Below are 20,064 nucleotides of genomic sequence, written 5' to 3' on the forward strand. Positions count from 1 at the left end.
TATTACATATCAGCATGAGTGTCACAGATCATCTGGCCGAGTTAGTGTTTGTCAGGCTTCTGCACAGTAGCTATTCTTTATGCTGTGTTCTTTGGGATGAAGTCATTTAGTGCAGCCAGCCCACACTTTAGGAGAGGGGAGTTGGATTGACTTCCTTAAGGGTGTGGTGTCAGTCTTCTGAAAGAGACTTGTCTCTTCTCCCTCAGTTGCTTGTTTAATTGTGTGTGACTGTATGGATTCATGGCTATTGTATACTTCAAATTACAGCCCATTTCCACTGTATTCGGTGACCCAGTTGTTTCCAGCTTGGCTGTTCAGAGCGGTTTGTCTTTTCCACATACTCCCATCTTTGGGGTTTGTTTTGGAGGGCTGGCACTATAAGATACTATGATTGTGTGTATTTTCTAATTGGTCCTAGAATCCTGGGTCCCCATTTCTCCAGGGAGCCCTGTTTTTGTTTATTGGATCGTCTGTTGTTAAAATAGATAGCATTGTGAATAAATTTTTTTGTTTTTGTCTGGTGCCATCCTCCAACAATTGTAGCAACAGGTTGCTGAATAGTCTCATCCTTGCAATGTTGGAGCAAAGCTGGTGTTCAGTGAGCATCAGGAGTGGGCTGGGATGGAGAAGAAAGTCGTGGGAAGGGGGCCAAGTGCTTGAGAGCATTCAGGTTCCTCTGGGTCCTATATGAGATCAGGCCATCAATGCAGAGAGAGGGTCAGTCACAAAGAGCTGAACTCGCACTGTTTGTGTCTTTAGAGGCTGTGGTTGAAAATGGCAGGGACCTTCCTGATAAATTGTTCGTCTTCAGTTCCTGGAAAATCGTCCCTGAGCTAAGTTGGTGGGCTTTCATCACTGAACAATTCATATACAACTCAGCTTGTTTGCTTCCAGTCTTTTACTCTCGATTTCAAGTAGACTTGAGGTCAAATGTACCATACAGACACCAGGCTCTTGAGACGCTTGCTTTTTCCTTCCTCTAGGTGCGCACTGTTCTGTTTCATTCTCGTGTGCTTTATCGACCTGAGCTACCTACAGCTCCTCTACATTTAGGCAGGGTGTTTGTTATCGTGAATGTTCAGTGATGGAATTGGTGAGCAGGCAGGCCCCAGGACCAGCTCAAGAACCTGCTCCTAGCCACTGTTTAGACTAATCCGAGAAGAGAGGATTCTAGATGAGTTTATTTCCCCAGTGACCCATTTTCTCACTTAGTTTCGGTGTGAGTATTCACATAGTCTTGACATCAACTCTTCTGCTTATACAATTAACACCTTTTCCCCTCTTTTCAAGTTGTGAATTTTGGTTTGCTTTTCATTAGAAACTGTTACCTAGAAACGAAATTTTATTACTTCCTATTCCATGATGTCATTTATGGACAAATTTTAGAACTTAATATTACCTTTGTTTAATCAGAGAAGTCTACGGTAAATTATTATGAGTATTTTGTTGTTGTTTAGCCTGGCATGGTAGTGCATGGTGACTTATGGCTATAATCCCATTACTGGGGAGGCAGGTTGAGGAGGACAATCCCATAGTTGAGTTCCATCCCAGCTGGAATAAAAATTTTGTAATTAAAGGAAAGTTAAAAATATCATTTGTGCCTGGGTTAGTGGTGTACAACTTTAATCCTGTCATTAAGGAGGCAGAGGTAGGCAGATTTCTAAATTCAAGGCCAATCTGGTCTATGGAGGGAGTTCCAGAACAGCCAGGGCTGAAAACCAAAGCAACAGCAAACAAAACAAAAGGCAACATCATTTGCTTAGGCTGCATTTCTAGCACTCAGGGAACTGAGGCAGGAGGGTTACCACAAATTCCAGGCTTCCCAGTGCTACAAGGCAAAGCTCTACCTGGAAAACAATAAATAAATTAATTCATCATTTCAGCCCATAGCCTGTGGGCTCTGATTAATCACTGTGTTTGGCCCAGTTTCCTATTCTTTCATTATAGCACCTGCTGGTTTTCATGATGATGTTGGGGTTAAGGGATGTGATTTTTTTTTCTTTGCAAGACTGATAACTTTGCTGTTAAATGACTGCAGTTATTTTCACTTGATAGAAAGTTCCCTGGCTTTTAGGAAAATATTAAGATGGATTAGAATGCCCAGCAGTTTGCTCAATTGCTTGGATTCTAAGTGTCCAGATAACTACTCTAACATGGTTGGATTCTAAGTATCCAGATAACTACTCTAACATGGTTGGGTTAACTTAAGCGATGAGGACAGAGTTGTGATGGCCAAGGGAGCACTGAGCATTCTTCAAATTGTTTCTGGAAGGCGAATTTCATGCTGATGAAAGGCAGTGGGTTGGGGTTGGTGTGGGGGTCCCTGCCCATCTACAGCTGCTAGGGAAATAAAGAATCCTTGTGAGGTAAAAATGAAACTCTGGTCAGCACAGCTTAGCTTCCAGCGTCTGACCTCGGGGTTTATTTTTCTTACACATTTAAACACAGAAAAACTTCGGGAAAGGCTTCCACATGGCAATTATCACAGCAAAACGTCAGGCTACATCTCTTCAGCCAAGCACCTATGACCTCAACCAGAGGAATGAACTTTATTGATTGATAAACAGTGTTCAGGGCAAGGGCGTAGGGGAAGGGTTTGTAATAAGCATAAAGATGTGTTCCATTGACTGAGGATTGCTCAGGATTTGGGGGGATTCGGTTGAAGCCTGGCGTTATAGAATAGATCACCAAGTTATTAGACAAAATCCACTCGCACCTTCCAGGTGAACAGGTACCATTTGCTCTCTTTGAAGAAAAAAGGCTGTGTGTTTAACAATTCTGGTTTCTAATGCTATCTGTAAGCTGAGACCTCTACAGGTTGGAGCTGGAGAGATGGTTCAGCAGTCTTGTAGAGGACCTGGGTTCATTCCCAGCAGCCTCATGGTACCTCACAACCATCTGTAACTCCAGTTTCAGAGTATATAATGCTTCTTTATCTTTTGACCTCTAGATACATGTGTGTTACACATACAAACATACAGGCAAAATACATACATAAAATTAAATCTTAAAAAAAAATTTTTAAATTGGGTCCTTCATTCAACCCTCTAGTAATGCAGTTGAATCTTTGCCCTCAAATGAATTTACCCTCTTATGGTTTTCAGATGTCATGGAGCATACAGAGCAAGTAGTTCTTCCATTCTGTAATTTCTCAGGCAGTGTAGAGGGGGCATTTATAGGTACCAGTTGGAGGTATGAATTGCTGTGGAGTCCTTAGAGGAGCAGTTCTGGATTTGTGTTGCAGATTGCTCCATACAGCATCGTCACCAATGCTTTGCTAAGAGTTTTATGACCTACATTTTAGGACTTTTATAATCTGGAAAGGCTCCTTTCATTAAATTAAAAAAATTATTGAAGAACACTTTTAATATTTTAGGAGAAAAAATGATCATGAGCTGTCTTCTAGGAAATAAGGTGGTTGGGCAAATGTGTGCCAGCTCTAATAAATGCTGGTAAATTGAGTTGTTTGTCTAGGCCGGTGACCTGGTCCCTTCCTTGCCTGGGTGTGGAGAAGGTGAAATCTCTGATCGTTCGCTGCTGTAAGCTTGCTCCTTTCTCCCGTTGTCCTCTACTGGTTTCCTTACGACTTAACACATCTTAGCAGCTCTGTTCCGTTTAGAATTAGACTAGTAGCAAAAGCCATAATGGAATCTCTTTGCCCAGATTCACTCTAGAAAAGTTCTGTGTTGTCTGAGGCCATTCATAGGAGATTAACCAAAGTGGGGTTTTCACATTGCTTTGTTCCTACAGTCTGCCTTTTTAATTTTTTCAGATTTAATTTTATATGTATGAATATTTTGCCTGCATGTATGTATGCTGTATCACATGTGTGCCCTGTAACTGACGAGGTCAGAAAAGTGTCGTAGCCTCTGGAACTGGAGTTATAGATGGTTGTGAGCTCACATTTGGAAGCTGGAAATCAAGCCCAGGTCCTCTGCAAAAGCAGCAAGTGCTCTAAACCCCTGTGCCATCTCTTAGTCTGCGTTTTTGAACTTTGCAGTGTGCTTTTGGGAGGCTGGCAGCAGGAAAGTGTCTGGTTCTGGAGAGAGGAAGTGGGGCAGCATACTTGCTATATAATAGGATTTGATTAGTTTCCAGGCCTTATAATATGTGTATAGTCGGGATTATCAAGAAGTTTGCTTACTTGCTTGCTTTTTTTCCTTAATTGATTATCCAGGAAAAGTATCCCATGAACAGAGGCTTTAATGACTCTTCAGGGCCCAGTGTTCCTTAGCTGAGCTCATGACCCCTGTGGCTGCCTACTCATCCCTCAGGTGCGAATGAATGCAGATGAGCAGTGCTATGCGCCGTTTGGGAAGACTGTCAGCTGCCTTTACCTCTCGGCTTCCCTTGGTTGATGTTCACCTGTTAAGTTTCAGCTTATTCTCCCAGACCCACACGGCACTCCGGATTCCTATGTGCATGTCGCGGTGGCTCTTTGCATTACATTCGTCTGTCCTCTTTTGTGTCTTGTTTTCAGCTTCATTTTTGGTATAACTGGTAAATAGAAGTTGTATTTACAATGTTAATGCTTTGACAAACCAAGTTAACTAGATTATTTTACTGCTTCATACCAAAAGCCAACAGATACACAGAAAGAACAGATACCATCTTTTTTTTTTTTTTTTTTTTTTTTTTTTTTTTTTTTTTTTTTGGTTCTTGAGACAGGGTTTCTCTGTAGCTTTGGCGCCTGTCCTGGAACTAGCTCTGTAGACCAGGCTGGCTTTGAACTCACAGAGATCCGCCTGCCTGTGCCTTCCAAGTACTGGATTAAAGGCGTGTGCCACCACCGCCCAGCTGTCTGTCATTATTAATCATAAAGGAAATGTAAAACAAAGCCAAAACAGCAAAAAGTAAATAGTTAGTAACCTTTCCCTCACTTACCCAGGGACCACAGATCTCAGTATCTTAAATATTTCCCAAGTTAATGGGTGATGTGAATTGCCTAAACTCTGAACTAATATTAACCAGTGTTATTAGAGAATTTGGAAATTTTATTAACACACCCTTTCAAATTTGTCTAACAAGTTAACTTTCTTTAGTTATTATTTTTTCCAAAATGCAATAACTTTATTTTTATGCTAAGTAACATATGCCTTTGTAGAAAATTAAGAAAATAGAAGAGTCAGTAAAAAAGACTGATTAGAGTTCAATTCTCAGAACCCCCGTGGTGAAAGGAGACTCTTCCACATGTGTGGTATGGCTCCTGCCCTCATCAAAATAGTAAGTAGATGTAACAAAACACAGAGAGAGGCTGATTCTGTGTGTGTGTGTAAAGAGGAAGTCTTATTATTCAGAGTTAACTACTTTTAAAATGTACTACTACTTAGCCTGTGGTACATGGTAGTACACGCCTGTGAGTTTGACCCCAGCCTGGTCTACAATAGTGAGTTCCAGGATGGCCAAGACCACATAATGGGGAGATACTGTCTCAAAACAACAACAAAACAAAATGAAAGGTGCTTCTACCTCCATGTATTGTAAATCCAAATAAAATATCATTATGTCTTGTGTATTTGATATGTAAATACTTAAGTAGGCATTTTCAGTCATTGCATACATTCCTTGTTGTCTCAGAGCCTTTTTGGAGCTTCAGCAGCAGCACCCTGTCGGAGCAGAGTGTCTGGAAGTTTGCAGTCTCTGCAGCCCCTAGGAGGGACTGTCAGGGCTGCTATGGGAAAGGCCCTGAGAAGACCTGGCGTTCTTCAGTAGAGAATAGTGGTGGTTGCTAGATAGGTTGATTGTGTACTTCAGGTATGGATTTGCTATGCTTTTCCTTATGGTAAAATACCAGCTGTTTAAGAAAGAAGGTGCCGGGCGATGGTGGCGCACGCCTTTAATCCCAGCATTCGGGAGGCAAAGGCAGGCGGATTTCTGTGAGTTCGAGACCAGCCTGGTCTACAGAGCTAGTTCCAGGACAGGCTCCAAAGCCACAGAGAAACCCTGTCTCGAAAAACCAAAAAATAAAAAAAAAAAATAAAAAAAGAAAAGAAAGAAGGTGGTTGGGGCTGGAGAGTCATCTCAGCCATTAAGAACACTTGTTGCTCTTCCATAGGTTCTAGGTTAATTCCCAGCACCAAGTTGGCAGTTCATATATATCTGTAACTCCAGTTCTAGGGGATCTGACACTGTCTTTTGTCTCCTGTAGGCACCAGGCATGCACATGGTACACGGGCATACATGTAGGCAAAACACCCACTGTCTTGTTTTGGAGACAGACTCTCTCTACAGTCCTGGCTGACCTAGAACTCACTATGCAGTCCCGGCTAATCTTGAACATAGAGAGATCTGCCTGCCTCTTCCAGTGCTGGGATTGAAGGTGTGCGCCACTACACCCGGCTAAATAATTAAGGTGTTTTAATTTCTCCATTTTACAAATATAAAGAATGTGTTAGGCCAGGTGTGGTGGCACACACCTTTAATCCCATTACTCTGGAGGCAGAAGCAGGGTGGTCTTTGTGAATTTAAGACCTCCCTGATCTGTATAGCCAGGGTTTTATATTGAACTTTTACAACATACTAAACACATTAGTAACTAAGTGGCATGCGTGCTTATATGTGCACATGCATAAATAGGCTGTATATTAAGAGCTAAATGCCTGTAATCTCTGTGCTCCCTGGGGTGAAGAGGCAGAAGGACATTGCAAGTCATTATCTGCTACATAACAAATTCAGGGACAGCCCAGGCTGCATGAACCCTGTCTTAAACAACAAAGAGGGCCGGGCGATGGTGGCGCACTCAAGAGGCAGAGGCAGGTGGATTGCTGTGAGTTCAAGGCCAACCTGATCTACAAGAGCTAGTTTCCAGGACAGGCTCCAAAGCTACAGAGAAACACTGACTTGAAAAACAAAACAAAACAAAAAAACCAACCAAACAAACAAAAAAAAAAAAACCCAAAAAACAACAACAGAAAGGTCTGAATGTGTACTACTTGATTTTACTTTAAAAATTTCACTTCTAGACTGGGCATGGTGGTACATGACTTTAATTAATTTCAGCATGCTGAGATCGGCAGGTCTCTGTGAGTTCAAGGCCTGCCTCATTTATATAGTGAGTTCCAGAGCTATGTGGGAAGACTTTATCTTAAGACAATTTTTTCATCTATCAAAGAATTCCATTTTAACAAATGACATTAGCATATTAAGTTTAATGTAAGGAAGCCACTTTCACATTGCAAAACAGCTTCCTCTTTTAAGTGACGAGTGGTTATTTGCTTTAGCCTGGGATCTCATCCCTTAAATCATCCCCTTGCTTTACATGTGGCCACTTACCAAGGTATGCTCTTCATCTGTTCTTGTAGGTGACCCTTCGATCATGGAGCAGTTACAAATGGGGAGGACTGCTGTGACCCTTGAATAAACAAGTCATTTGTGAATGATAAAGATGTCTTTTTGAAGAGAAAATTAGGCTTATCCTTTATGTCTAAGATTCATTTTTTATTTAGTGTGTGTGTGTGTGTGAGAGAGAGAGAGAGAGAGAGAGAGAGAGAGAGAGAGAGACTGTGTGAGAGAGATGCCCCTCTTTTTTTAAAGTAAAATTTGGTATTTATTTCCTACTGAATTGATCTTATTTTATTATTGCAGATCTGAAGTAATTTTTGAAATTTTAAACAAAATCTTGATGATATACATTCTCTGTGTAGTTAAGGATGACCTTGAACTTCTGACTCTCCTCCCAATACTTGAATGGTATTGGGATTGCTGGTGTGCACTGCCACACTCGGTTTTTATATGGTGCTGGGGCCTTTGTGCATGCCGTCTTCAGTGAGCAACATTCCCAATTCCTGCCTCTTTTCATATTATCTCTGTCTCCCCAGTTTCTGTAATTACCCTTCCTCAGAGTTCTTTACCAAGTAACTGTTTTTTTCTTTCTTCTTTAGATCACAGATTCTGCTAACCATATTCTGTATGCCAAAGAGGATGCAACTAAGGGGAAGTTTGCCTTTACCACGGAAGATTATGACATGTTTGAAGTGTGTTTTGAGAGCAAAGGTAAGTGATCACAATGTCTTTCCTGCATTAAGCCTCCTCTCCCGCTCTGCAGAGCTACCTGCTGTAGTGAGCACTTGATTTCCGGCTTCATTTGGTTCTTGTTTATTCTGACGCAGAGCCTTGTAACCTCAGTGTGGGTTCATCATCTACAGATTGCTCTGTAGCAGATGCTGGTAATGGGGGAGGCTGGCCGGTGTAGTGGTGAGGTCCTCTGGAGCTGGAGAGGACTCAATTATTTTCCACTTAGTTTTGCTTTGAGCCTAAATCTTCTGTACCAAAATCTGGAAAAGGAAAAAAAAAATAGATTATCTGTTTGCCAGGCAAATGCAGAGAAAGCGAGAGAGATCTATCTTTCAAAGGAAACAGAATATCTATTCTAATAAGAAATTGTATAGTTTATACTCAGATCAGCCAAAGACCCATGGTTTTGTGGTTTTAACTGGACTTGGAAAATGCTAATGCTGTATGCTATGGCACACAGAAATGAAAGACTTTGGTGGACAGAGAACAAGAACCAGGTATAGTAACTTGCACCTACAATCCCAGCACTCAGGAAACTCAGGCCAAAGGATTGCTGTGAGTTTGAGGCTATCCTGGGCTACAGTGTAAGAGCATCTTCAAAAATATTTTTTAAAAAAAATCACTGGGTGGTGGTGGCACATGCCTTTAATCCCAGCACTTGAGAAGCAGAGATAGGCGGATCTCTGTGAGTTCAAGGCCTGCCTGGTCTACAGAGTGAGTGCCAGGACAGGAACCAAAGCTACAAAGAAACCTGCCTGTCTCAAATATATATATATTATTTCAAAAAAGACAGGAGAGAAAAGGTGGGATTTTGTTGTTTTTTGCCATAGTGGAGATTGCATTTGCTGTATCACATAAATACATTCCTAGACCAAGAAGGAGGGGATCTGATCACTTAGACAAGCAGAACTGAGACCTATTTAAGTTTACTTCACCGTGTGGTTCAGGCTGGTCTTGAACTCCCAGTGGTCTTCTGCCTTAGGTTCCTGAGTGCTGGCATGACAAGTGTGTGCCACCATCCCTGGAACTCAGGGCCTTGGATGTCAAAGGCAAGTTCTCTACCACTGAGCTATAATCTCCTAACTTAGTTGGCTTTCTCCTGCTCTGATAAAATGCTAACCAAAATCACCTGAGGAGGAAAGAGTTTTTTTCACTCACAGCTTACGGTACAATCATGAAGGGAAGTCAGGGCAGGAGCTGATGCAGAGGCCGTGAAGGAACACTGCTCACTGGCTTGCTCTCCGTGACCTGTGCAGCCTGCTTTCTTATACACCTAGCCCAGGGGTGGTACCACCCACAGTGCGCCCTCACACATCAGTCTTTAACCAAGAAAATGCCCCACAGACAATCTGATGAGGTTTCACTTCCCAAATGAATTGTGACTGTGTCAAGCTGATAAAACACTAACCAGGACATTACCCTATTGGGTTTGTTTGTTTGTTTATAGATTTTATTTTTTGTGTATGTGTACCACATGCAGAGAAGGTCAGAAGAGGTCTGGAATTTTGAGTTAAGGATGGTTGTAAAATACCATCTGGGTGCTGGGAACCAAACCTAGGTCCTGTGCAAGAGCAGCAAGTTTAACTACTGACCCATCAATTCTGCCTGCCCCTTATCCTTCTAAAGGAGGACAGAAAGCAAATCTGTACCCCATCTGTGGACATTGTCGTTCTCAGGAGTACAGATGGAATTTGGGCAAAGAGGCTGCCTTGATTGTAAACTTGTAGGTTTAATCAGAAAGTACCCATTGTTGTCTTAGTTTGTTTTGAGTTTGGGTTTTTTTAATGTCTTAAAATTTTTTTGGTATGTATGGAGTGTGTTTGTGTGTGTGCTGTGTGTGTACATGCACACCTCTGAGTGTTTGTATGTGTGAGTGCAGGCACTTGCATACCAAAGCACATATGTGGTCAGAGGACAGACAGCCTTTTGCAGATCTTGGTCCTCGCCTGAGTAGAGCAGGGTAGTAGTGATTTGGGAGCTTCTAAGGGTCTCTTGTCTTAGCCTTCAGTCTCATGCATAGGAGCACTGGAATTACAGACATGCACTACCATGCCTGGATCTTACGTGGTTCTGGGGGTTGAACTCAGATCCTCATGGTTTGCACAGCATCTCTCACTCTGCCTTTCATCTCACCTGTGTGGTCTTCTTTTGCTTGCAAGCTCATCTTCCTAGTCTGTCCAAAGGTTGTTTTTTATTGTCTTTTAAACGTACTCAGCCATGCATGTTTGGCTTATGTTTATAATCCCAGCACTTGGGAAATGAACACAGGAGAATCAGAAGGTCACAGTCAGACTTAGTAACTATGTTCTGAGTTCTAGACTAGCCTGGGCTACATGAGACCCTGTGTTAAAGTGGGGAGGGTGCTAGGGAAATGGCTTATTGGTTGAAAATGTTTGTCACTCTCCCAGAGGAACTGAGTTCAGTTCCTAGCACCCAGGTTGGGTGGTTCAGGACCACTTGTAACTCCAGCTCCAGAGGATCTGACACCCTCTTCTGACTTATACAGATATATCTGCACATCACACACACACACACACACACACACACACCTGTGGTTAAAATACAAAACACTTTAAAAGTTTAAATCTAAATCTTTAGCTCAAATAATCCTAGCTGAGGAACAACGGTAACAGGAGAGGAGAGTGAGCTCTAGGCCTACATTGTTAAGCAGCTAGCAAGCATCCGAGGGTGGGGCTGGAGCAAAACTTGGGTACAGATATATATATCTTTATTTTTTTAAAAAAAAAAAATTTAACTCAGAGGTTAAGAGCACTGACTGTTCTTCCAGAGGTCCTGAGTTCAATTCCCAGCAACCACATGGTGGCTGACAACCATCTGTTAGGAGATCTGGTACCTTCTATTGGCCTATAGGATATATGTAGGCAGAATACTGTATACATAATAAATAAATCTTTAAAAAAAATTTTTTAATTTGTGCATGTGTCTGTCTGTCCTACGTTATTAGATCATTTGAAGGAAGAGATTATACCTTTGTATAGTCTTTGTATAATGTTGACTAAGGTTTCTGTCCTCTCAGGTCCCACAGCCATTTAGTCCCAAATAAACACACAGAGGTCTGCATTAATTATAAACTGATTAGGCTAGTATCTCAGGCTCCTTATTAACTCTTATAACTTATATTAGCCCATAATTCTTGTCTGTGTTAGCTTGACTTGGTACCTTTTTGGCGAGGCAGTCACATCTTGCTTGCTCTGTGTCTGACTTCCTCTCTGTATGGGTGATGACTGCAGACTGAAACTTCCCTCTTCCCAGAATTCCCGTTGCCCCGCCTCTACTTCCTGCCTGGCTCCTGGCCAGTCAGCGTTTATTTAAAATACAAGTGACAGGGTACAGACCATTGTCTCAGCAGTACTCACTAGTGTAGTTCTAGCTTCCAGTGAGCACTCCATCAGTTTGAGTTGACTTTAGCCAGTTTCAGAAAATGTCTGTCTCCCAGGCAGCAAAGGATATAGTAACATTCTCTATGGCTAATGACATCAAGAGACCCATTGCTCTAAATGGCACTGGATTATCTAAGGTTTCTAATTTCATGCAAATAGTTTTTCTTTTGTTGTTGTTGTCGTTGTTGTCGTCAGACAGGGTTTCTTTGTGTAGGCTGTCCTGGAACTTGCTCTGTACACTAGGCTGGCCACCTGTTTCTGCCTCCCAAGTACAGGGATTAAAAGTGTGTGCCACCACTGCCTGGCTTCATGCGGGCAGATTTTAATTCTATAACTAGGTGAAATCCAGGAAATTGTGAGCAGTTTTCTGGGGTTTTGAGTCTTTTTCCTTCTCCTGCTTAGTGTCTTAAGATCTGCTAAATCAGATTAACTTTCTACTGTGAATGCTACATTGCTTGGGTCTGTTATCCCAGATGGACATTCCCTTCCAAGAAACATCCTGAGGGTTATACTCAGATGATAAATTTGGCTTTTTTTTTTTTTTTTTTTTTTTTTTTTTTTTTGAGCTTTTGTAGCTCTCAGAGACTTAATGGGGATGTCCCTAAAACTTTCTTTTAGCCTTAGGCCTAGGCCCTACTTTTGTCAAAATGTTTGAATCAAAGAAGAATATTAAATAAGGCTTATATTTTCAATGCTGAAGTTTGTTTTAAGTAATCTAAATTTAGTATACCCTGTAACCCTAGGAGACCTTGAGTGTCTCTCAGAATTTAGCAGAGCGTATAAATGGTGCTCACTCCTTGCTGACCTGCGCGCCACTTGGTTTCGTGCTGCTGTGACTTGAGCATCTTAGTGCAGGAAGGTTTTCTTTGACTAGTTTGCTCCCTGTAGCAGTTGCAGTCTCTTGTGTCCTGCTCGGGGCTGTTTGCCAGCAGCATGTCCTGCTTGGCCCCCGGCACCCTGCACAGATGGAAGCTTTGTCTGCGGTGTTGGTGATTTTAGTCCAGGCCAGGACTTTGCTGCTGCGGGGTGGCAGAGAGTTGTGACTGTTTCCTTCTATTGAGAAGATGGGGTTAGGGAGAGGGAGGGTGGACGGGTGATTTCCCGGAATTTTAAGTATTCTGCACAATGAGTCTTTTGATTTCTTTCTTAGGAACAGGGCGGATACCTGACCAACTCGTGATTCTAGACATGAAGCATGGAGTAGAGGCGAAAAATTATGAAGAGGTATGTACTGCTCCCGCAGACAGGGGGAGTAGCGGGGCTGTGAGGGGCTGTAGCTCATCTGGCCAGAAGTCATGGTTTTCTCAGCAGTCATGTGACAACCAGCTACGGGCCCAGTGATACAAAAGGTTGTAGTAACAGACTTGAACAGTAATTCTCGCTGTGATTATATAGCCAATGGGCTGAACCGTCTGTCTGTACAGCTGCTGTGTTGGTGTGGTAAAGAGTTCAGTCATGCCATTAGCATTCTAGGGGCAGGAAATGCACAAACAATTTTTTAAAACTAGAATTCAGTCAAAAGTTTAAAAAAAGTTTTAAATTCCCCTGCCCCCAATACTATAGGTAGGTATAGATCTTAGGGCATAGATTCAATGTCATTTAATCTTGAATAGCTGTACTGGTTTTGAGAAACAGTAGTAGTCAAAAGAAAAAAAACCAACCAAACTTCTAGTTTAAGTAATTCCAGACTTACAGAAGAAGCAGGGTGGTACAAAAAGCTACAAGAGAGGAGCGGCTGTCATGAGTAGAGATTTGAAGGAGGCCCTTGTGTGCACACCTGTGGTCCTAGCACTTGGGGGACAGAGGCACGAAGACCACCACAGTTTAAGGCCAGCCTTGGCGTCAACCTGGGTTATATAACAAGACTCTGTCTCAAAAAAAAAAAAAAAAGAAAGAAAGAAAGAAAGACAGCAGTTTTATTTTGGCAGGAAATACTGTAGAATAATAGAATAATAATGGATGTTTTGGGGTATCCTAAAGAAAAGTTGCTTAAAGTGATTTTGAAGAATTTTTAGGAATGGTGAACAGACATTGCTCTGGCAAACTTTGGAAGGAAATGCCTGGCTGTTTGCACATCAGGAAGTGTAGCATGTTGATTATAAGTCCATGGAGCTTTCCTCTTCTGTTAACTGAGTGAAACCAGAGTTACTTAGAAGTAGTAGATAGAGCCAGCAGGCTGCAGTAATGAGTAGGAGACAGCTCCCAGTAGAGACTAAATTGCTGTATCTCCAGGCTCGTTTAATTAAAAGAAAGTAGGAGAGGCTGTGTTTGATGTTTAAAAGTGATCTTTAGTCTTCAAGATTCTGAGGAATCATGATTATATTGAAATAAGGTAACATATTTAAACTGCTATTATGAAATATTAAACACTAAGAAAATTATGGCATTTTGTTTTGTTTTTTTGAGACAGGGTTTCTCTGTGTAACTCTGCCCATCCTGGAACTCACTCTGTACAGCAGGCTGGCCTCAAACTCAGAGATCTGCCTGCTTCTGCCTCTTGAGTACTGGTACTAAAGGTGTGCACCACCACCAAAATGTGGCTATTTTTACATATTTTTTTTTATTCTTTGAGAAATTCATATATGTACATAATGTATTTTGACCACATTCACCCCTGCTTTCCTTACTGTTCCCCCCAAGTCTTCCCAAATATGTTTTTTTGTTTGTTTGTTTTGTTTTTTGTTTTTTCAAGGCAGGATTCCTGTCCACATTCACCCCTGCTTTCCTTACTGTTCCCCACAGACCTTCCCAAATATGTTTTTTGTTTTTTGTTTTTTTTTGGTTTTTCGAGACAGGGTTTCTCTGTGGTTTTGGAGCCTGTCCTGGAACTAGCTCTTGTAGACCAGGCTGGTCTCGAACTCACAGAGATCCGCCTGCCTCTGCCTCCCGAGTGCTGGGATTAAAGGCGTGTGCCACCACCGCCCGGCTGTTTTTTGTTTTTTCAAGACAGGATTTTTCTGTGTAGCTTTGGAACCTGTCCTGGAACTCACTCTATAGACTAGTCTAGCCTTGAACTCACACAGATCCGCCTGCCTCTGCCCCTGAGTGCTGGCATTAAAGGCGAGCACCACTACCACCTGGCCCAAATGTGTCTTTTAAATTCATGTCTTTGTTTTTTTGGTTTTTCAAGACACGGTTTCTCTGCTTTGACTATCCTAGAACTCCCTCTGTAGACTAGTCTTGCCTCCAACTCAGAGATCTGCCTGTCTCTGCCTCCCAGGTGCTGGGATTAAAGGTTTGTGTCCCCACATCTGGCTTATGTCTTCTTTCTAGCCTGCTGAGCCTAGTTAGTGCTCCCCATATGCACATGGGTGTGGAACATGAGCAACCTAACAGTGGCCCCATTCCCAAAGAACAATGACTTTCCCTCTCTCTGCTAGCAGCCAGTAACAGTGTTTAGCTCCTCAGCTAGGTTGGGGACTCCTGAGCCCTTGGCTTGGTCTTGTTCAGCTTCTTGCACAGCTGTTGTGAGTTCTTTGCGTGAGCAAGACCATGTCATATGTAGAAGACAGCATTTCCCAGCACTCCTCCCTGTGTTCTAGAGCTCGTATTCTTTCTGCCCCTCTTCCACGATGTTTCGGAGCTATGGAGGGGTTGACAGGACCGCTCTGAATCACAAGAGCAGGTGCAGTGTTTTCAGTGCGCCGTGACTGCTGCTATTTCCACCCATAGATCGTTCTCTGAAGCATTCCTTGCTTCCTACTGTGTAACTGTTGTATCTTTGTCCTATCATCAAGGCACATATATATTAAATAGCAGGGTACCAGAGGCCCTATTAAGACATATCATATTCTCCCCAAAACACCTGGCATTACTGTGCCTTTATAAAAAGAATGGTATGGGTACTACTACCATACCATATACTGCAGGAGTTATTCCTGTAATTCCTGACATTTCCAGTCTCTTTATGTGTTACACTGGAAAAGGAGTTTTATCTTTTTTGGCCCCCTGCTTAATATAAAAGGGGAATCCCTAGCGGAAAGGAACTATATCGCTTCCCTTGCCTGCTTCCTGCTTTGGATGTCTGGCATGTCCTAAGCTTTTTACGCACATGATTACCACACAGCTCTAAGCTTCTGCTTCCTAACCACAAACTCTTCCCTATCACTGTCTTTAATGACTTCCCCTCTCCCAGCTCTCAACAGCAGAACAAATTGAGGCAAAAGCAGGGTAGCTAGCTATGTATGACAGGCCAAAGTCAGTCCTTTTTTGAGTCTATGGCTAGGCTACTAGACTTCTTGGACCTTGCGTAGCAGGTAGCCATGACTTATTCTGGGCTAATAATGCCTGTGGTAAAAGAAATATAACAGAAGCATTTTGTTCCCTAGGTAATTGATGCAGAGCACTGAGCTTATTTAAAGTTTTTTAGATTTATTTATTATTATGTATACAGTGTTCTGTCTGCATGTATGCCTGCAGGCCAGAAAACCGCACCAGATCTCATTATAGATGGCTGTGAGCCACCATGTGGTTGCTAGGAATTTGAACTCAGGACCTCTGGAAGAGCAGCCAGTGCTCTTAACCCCTGAGCCATCTCTCCAGCCCAGAATTTTTGAGACATTTAATTTTAAGCCCTGAAGACCCTTTATCCCTAAAGGAGTTGAATCATTTGGCATCAGAAAGGCAACATATTTCTTTTTCTTACATCCGGCATCTCAATATGAACTCTGAATGAGTCCTGAGACCCTGTATTGTCCTGTAAAATTCAGACAGCCTCACCATGTCACCTAGGTGGGCCTGGAACTCACTATGTAGCCACAGGCTGAGCTCAAACTGTCAATCCCTTTAGTCTCATATTTGATACTAGGACTGCCAGACTGTATCACCAAAGTGGCCTCCAAGTTCTCCCTAATCTCTCAGTCCCTACCTATTACAGGGTCCTCTTGACTCCAGCCTAGGGGCTGGGCTGCCCTTCCCCCAGCTGCTCTTCCTATAGAATCCAGACACTTTGGTTACCTTGTCCATTTGTCTACTCTTTGTGCCTCCTGGCTCCTGTACCTCTCCCCTGTTTCTTCCCCCTTCCTCACGTGGCCCAGCTCAGCCTGGACTCTCCCCATTGTGTCTGACTCTGGCTATGCACTTCCACATATCCATAATAAACTTTCTCATCCATTATACCTAGGAGCAGTCATGTCCTTGCCTTCTTTTTTATTTCTTTTTTTGCATTCATCTGGTGCCAAAGGCAGTTCTTCATAAAGAAGGAGCCATGCGTGAGAACTCCCCTAACTCCTGAGCTGTACATGACCTTTCTTGATGTGGATTGCTACATTTTCAACATGAGGAAGTCCTGTGTTAGCTAGGTTCTATGAGTCTGTCATTCTATCAGTAGATACTCCAGAACACAGTCGGGGCCACAGCCGAAGACTTCCCAAGTGTTCTGGTTCTCTGAATACTGGCAGGAAAGAGGAATTCTGCTTCTGTACACCACTTCCACAGACTCCTAAGTTAAAGGACAGGACGTGAGTAAGGCCCCTGAAACGTGGTTGATCAGCGTGTGAGTTTTAGTTTCTTTCCTCTGCCCATCCTGGAGACTACCAAATGATCACAACAGAAATATATAAGAGCCTTTAGATTTCCTGCCGCGATTGAACTTATTATCTGAACTTGACGTTGATAGCCGCTGGCCTTGTGAGTGACTATGACCATGGCTTATGATCCATGTGCCTCCCCTGGTGCCAGATTAGTCCTTGGATCTTGTTCTTTAGCTTTACCTTTTGTTAGCCTAGATTTATTGCTTTGCCTTTGGAGCTTTGGGAGCTGGTTTGTGTTTTTGAGGTGGAACATAGAGGTAGCAAATTAACTTGACTGAATTTGCCTTGAATTTGGGTCTTGAAGTTGAATTTTTTTTTTTTTTTTTTGGTTTTTCGAGACAGGGTTTCTCTGTGGCTTTGGAGCCTGTCCTGGAACTAGCTCTTGTAGACCAGGCTGGTCTCGAACTCACAGAGATTCACCTGCCTCTGCCTCCCAAGTGCTGGGATTAAAGGCGTGCGCCACCACCGCCCGGCTGTTCTGCTTATTTTTTGTGTTAAGTTTTTTTCTCAGTGCCATCGTACATAAATCTGTGAACTCTTTTGGAGTCATGTCATGATCAGAGTTAGGAAGAGTTTAATTTATTAATGCTCTGAAGGTACATAAACAGGAAAAAAGCCACGTGGCTTTTAGTTTTTTCTAAGCAATGTGGACTAGTCATGTTAAAGTGGTAGATATTATGGGATGGAGGATTTATTCTGGGCAAGTGGGCTTTATAAAAAAAGATGCAGAGTGATCGTGGCACACAGAGCGCTTGCTTAAGAGGACCGTAATGCTTGAGAAAGCTGGATCCTTTGAGGCCAGTGCTGTATTAGGTAATTTCCTTGTGTTCAAGCTTGAGATACAGTCAAGACAATAATGTGTCAGTATGTCAGTATATGCGTGTTCATTGTGCCAGCCGTAGCTTGAGGCTTAGGGAAAAGAAGCTTTCATGGACAGCAGTGACTGAAGGAATCCTCATGATTACCCCGTGCAGACAAGTAGGACTGGGTAGAATGAGACTGTATGCTTCTGAACTACAGAAGGAATATTCTTGGGTTTTATGGCAGTTTTGATGCTAAATAAATGCCCGAGCCTAGTTAGAGATTCAAGAGACCATGGTGCTGCTGATCTTAATCTGCCACCAAAAGGGCTGACTATGGAATGTTAAGTTTTCTCCTCATAAAATGTGTACCCTGTTCCTCTAATGCTGATTATTTAATGGCTTCATGCGACATCTCAGGAGAGTGGCACCCCCTAGTGGAATATTTGTGTTACCCATTGCCATGGCCTGCCTTTTTCAAGCTTGGGGTAAAATGCCTTATTTCCAGCCTTAGAAGAAAAAGTAGTTAGAATATTAGTCTATCTTCAAGGAACATATAACCTGATATTCTTCAAGAAACCTGGAGCATTAAGTCAGACATTTAGACAAGCAGAACAACAGTTGAGGGTGGTGGTAGATTTTTATTTTCTTTTAAACAAGCATTCATTTTCCTTGTTTGCAGGGCTAGGGATCCAAGGCTTCATGAATGCTAGTCAAGCACTCTGCCAGTCAAGCTATAGCCCAGCCTTGAGATGTCTTTCTTTAGATTTGAACTGACTTGGTCATAAAGTCTTGATGTACTTAATCACAGGCAAGTGCAGGAGGTCTCCTGGAGAACGCCCTAGGATCTGTTTTATCTGCAGACACGAGAATGGTAGCAGTGGGGAACCGGAAAGGTTCTCAGACTTTGTTAGTCTGGAAAACTCAACCAGACCCTCTGACCTAGTGTAATTGTTCACCTTTTGGGGGAGGACACTCTTAAGTGTCTGTCTGTCTGTCTATCGATGTCTGTCTTAGGTAGGGTCTTGTGCAGCCCAGGCTCACCTCAAACTTATTGTGTAGTACGCAAAGAGCCTTTGAGCCTCTTGCTTTACCTCCCAAGTACTGGGGTCACTAGTGTGTATCCCCACACCAAGATGATTGTGTCTGCATGCATGCATGTTTGGGGACAACGTCTCATTCTGTAACTCGGCCTGGCCTCAAATTAATAACAGTTCTCCAGCCTTGGCACCCTAGGTACTAGGTTATAGGTTACACACCTGCTCTTACTTCACTTTTTTTTTTTTTAAATCTATGTATGGGTAATTTTTTTTAATTCTTTTTTTTAAGATTATATTTATTTATTAAGTATACAGTGTTCTGCCAGAAGAGGGCACCAGATCCCATTATAGATGGTTGTGAACCACCATGTGGTTGCTGGGGATTGAACTCAGAACCTCTAGAAGAACAGTCAGTGCTCCTAACCTCTGAGCCATCTCTCCAGCCCTCTTACTTCACTTTTGATTCAGGAGCATTCTACTGTAGTCAACTAATTTTCTTCATCAAATTTCTAGAACTTACAGAATGAATAATATACTCCGATAGACTGGGTCTCGTCTCAGTTCCACCAAGCTGCGAGACCTTAAAAAGTTATTCAGTGTCTCTGAGTCTTAGTTTCTTTGCTAAAAACATAGGATACTAATATTTTCCATGATTAAAAGATACAGTAAAGCCGGGCGGTGGTGGCGCACGCCTTTAATCCCAGCACTTGGGAGGCAGAGGTAGGCGGATCTCTGTGAGTTCGAGACCAGCCTGGTCTACAAGAGCTAGTTCCAGGACAGGCTCCAAAGCCACAGAGAAACCCTGTCTCGAAAAACCAAAAAAAAAAAAAAAAATACAGTAAAATATAAAATACCCCATTCTGAACATGTGTTAACAGGGCTAATTAGTCATGCTGCTTTTTTCACCCCCAGCTTAGCTTAGGCTTTTCTCCCTCTTCCCTTCTTTCCCTCCCTCCTCCCCTCCCTCTTACCACTTTCTTCCTCCTGTCCTTCCCTTCCTTTTTCTGGTACTGAGGACTGAACCTGGGCCTGTGCATGCTAGACAAGTGCTCTCCCTCTGGGCTATAATATCCTTAGCCCTCATGTCGCCTCGGTATTTTGAAATAGGAACTCACTAAATTGCTCAAGCTGGCTTTGTGCTCACTCAGTAGCCCAGGAGTCTCCTGCATCAGTTTCCCAAGTAGCTCCAGCCAGGCCTGGCTCTCGGCCTTACTTGTGAACCTCTTATCTGCTGCTTTCTTATCCCCACCTCCAAGCGTGCGCGTGTCGGTGTGTGTAA

General features: G+C 42.7%; 1 protein-coding gene across 1 annotated transcript in view; it reads left to right on the forward strand.

Annotated features, from left to right (window-relative positions):
- Tmed10 (transmembrane p24 trafficking protein 10) overlaps window positions 1–20,064 on the forward strand; it is a 35,771-nt gene that overhangs the window by 8,927 nt on the left and 6,780 nt on the right. The window contains exons 2-3 of the mRNA XM_057783235.1: window positions 7,881–7,992; window positions 12,565–12,638. Of these exons, the coding sequence (XP_057639218.1) occupies window positions 7,881–7,992; window positions 12,565–12,638 (186 nt within the window). The remainder of the gene's footprint in view (window positions 1–7,880; window positions 7,993–12,564; window positions 12,639–20,064) is intronic.

The sequence above is a fragment of the Chionomys nivalis genome, chromosome 10, assembly GCF_950005125.1.
Source record: "Chionomys nivalis chromosome 10, mChiNiv1.1, whole genome shotgun sequence".
Lineage (NCBI taxonomy): Eukaryota > Metazoa > Chordata > Mammalia > Rodentia > Cricetidae > Chionomys > Chionomys nivalis.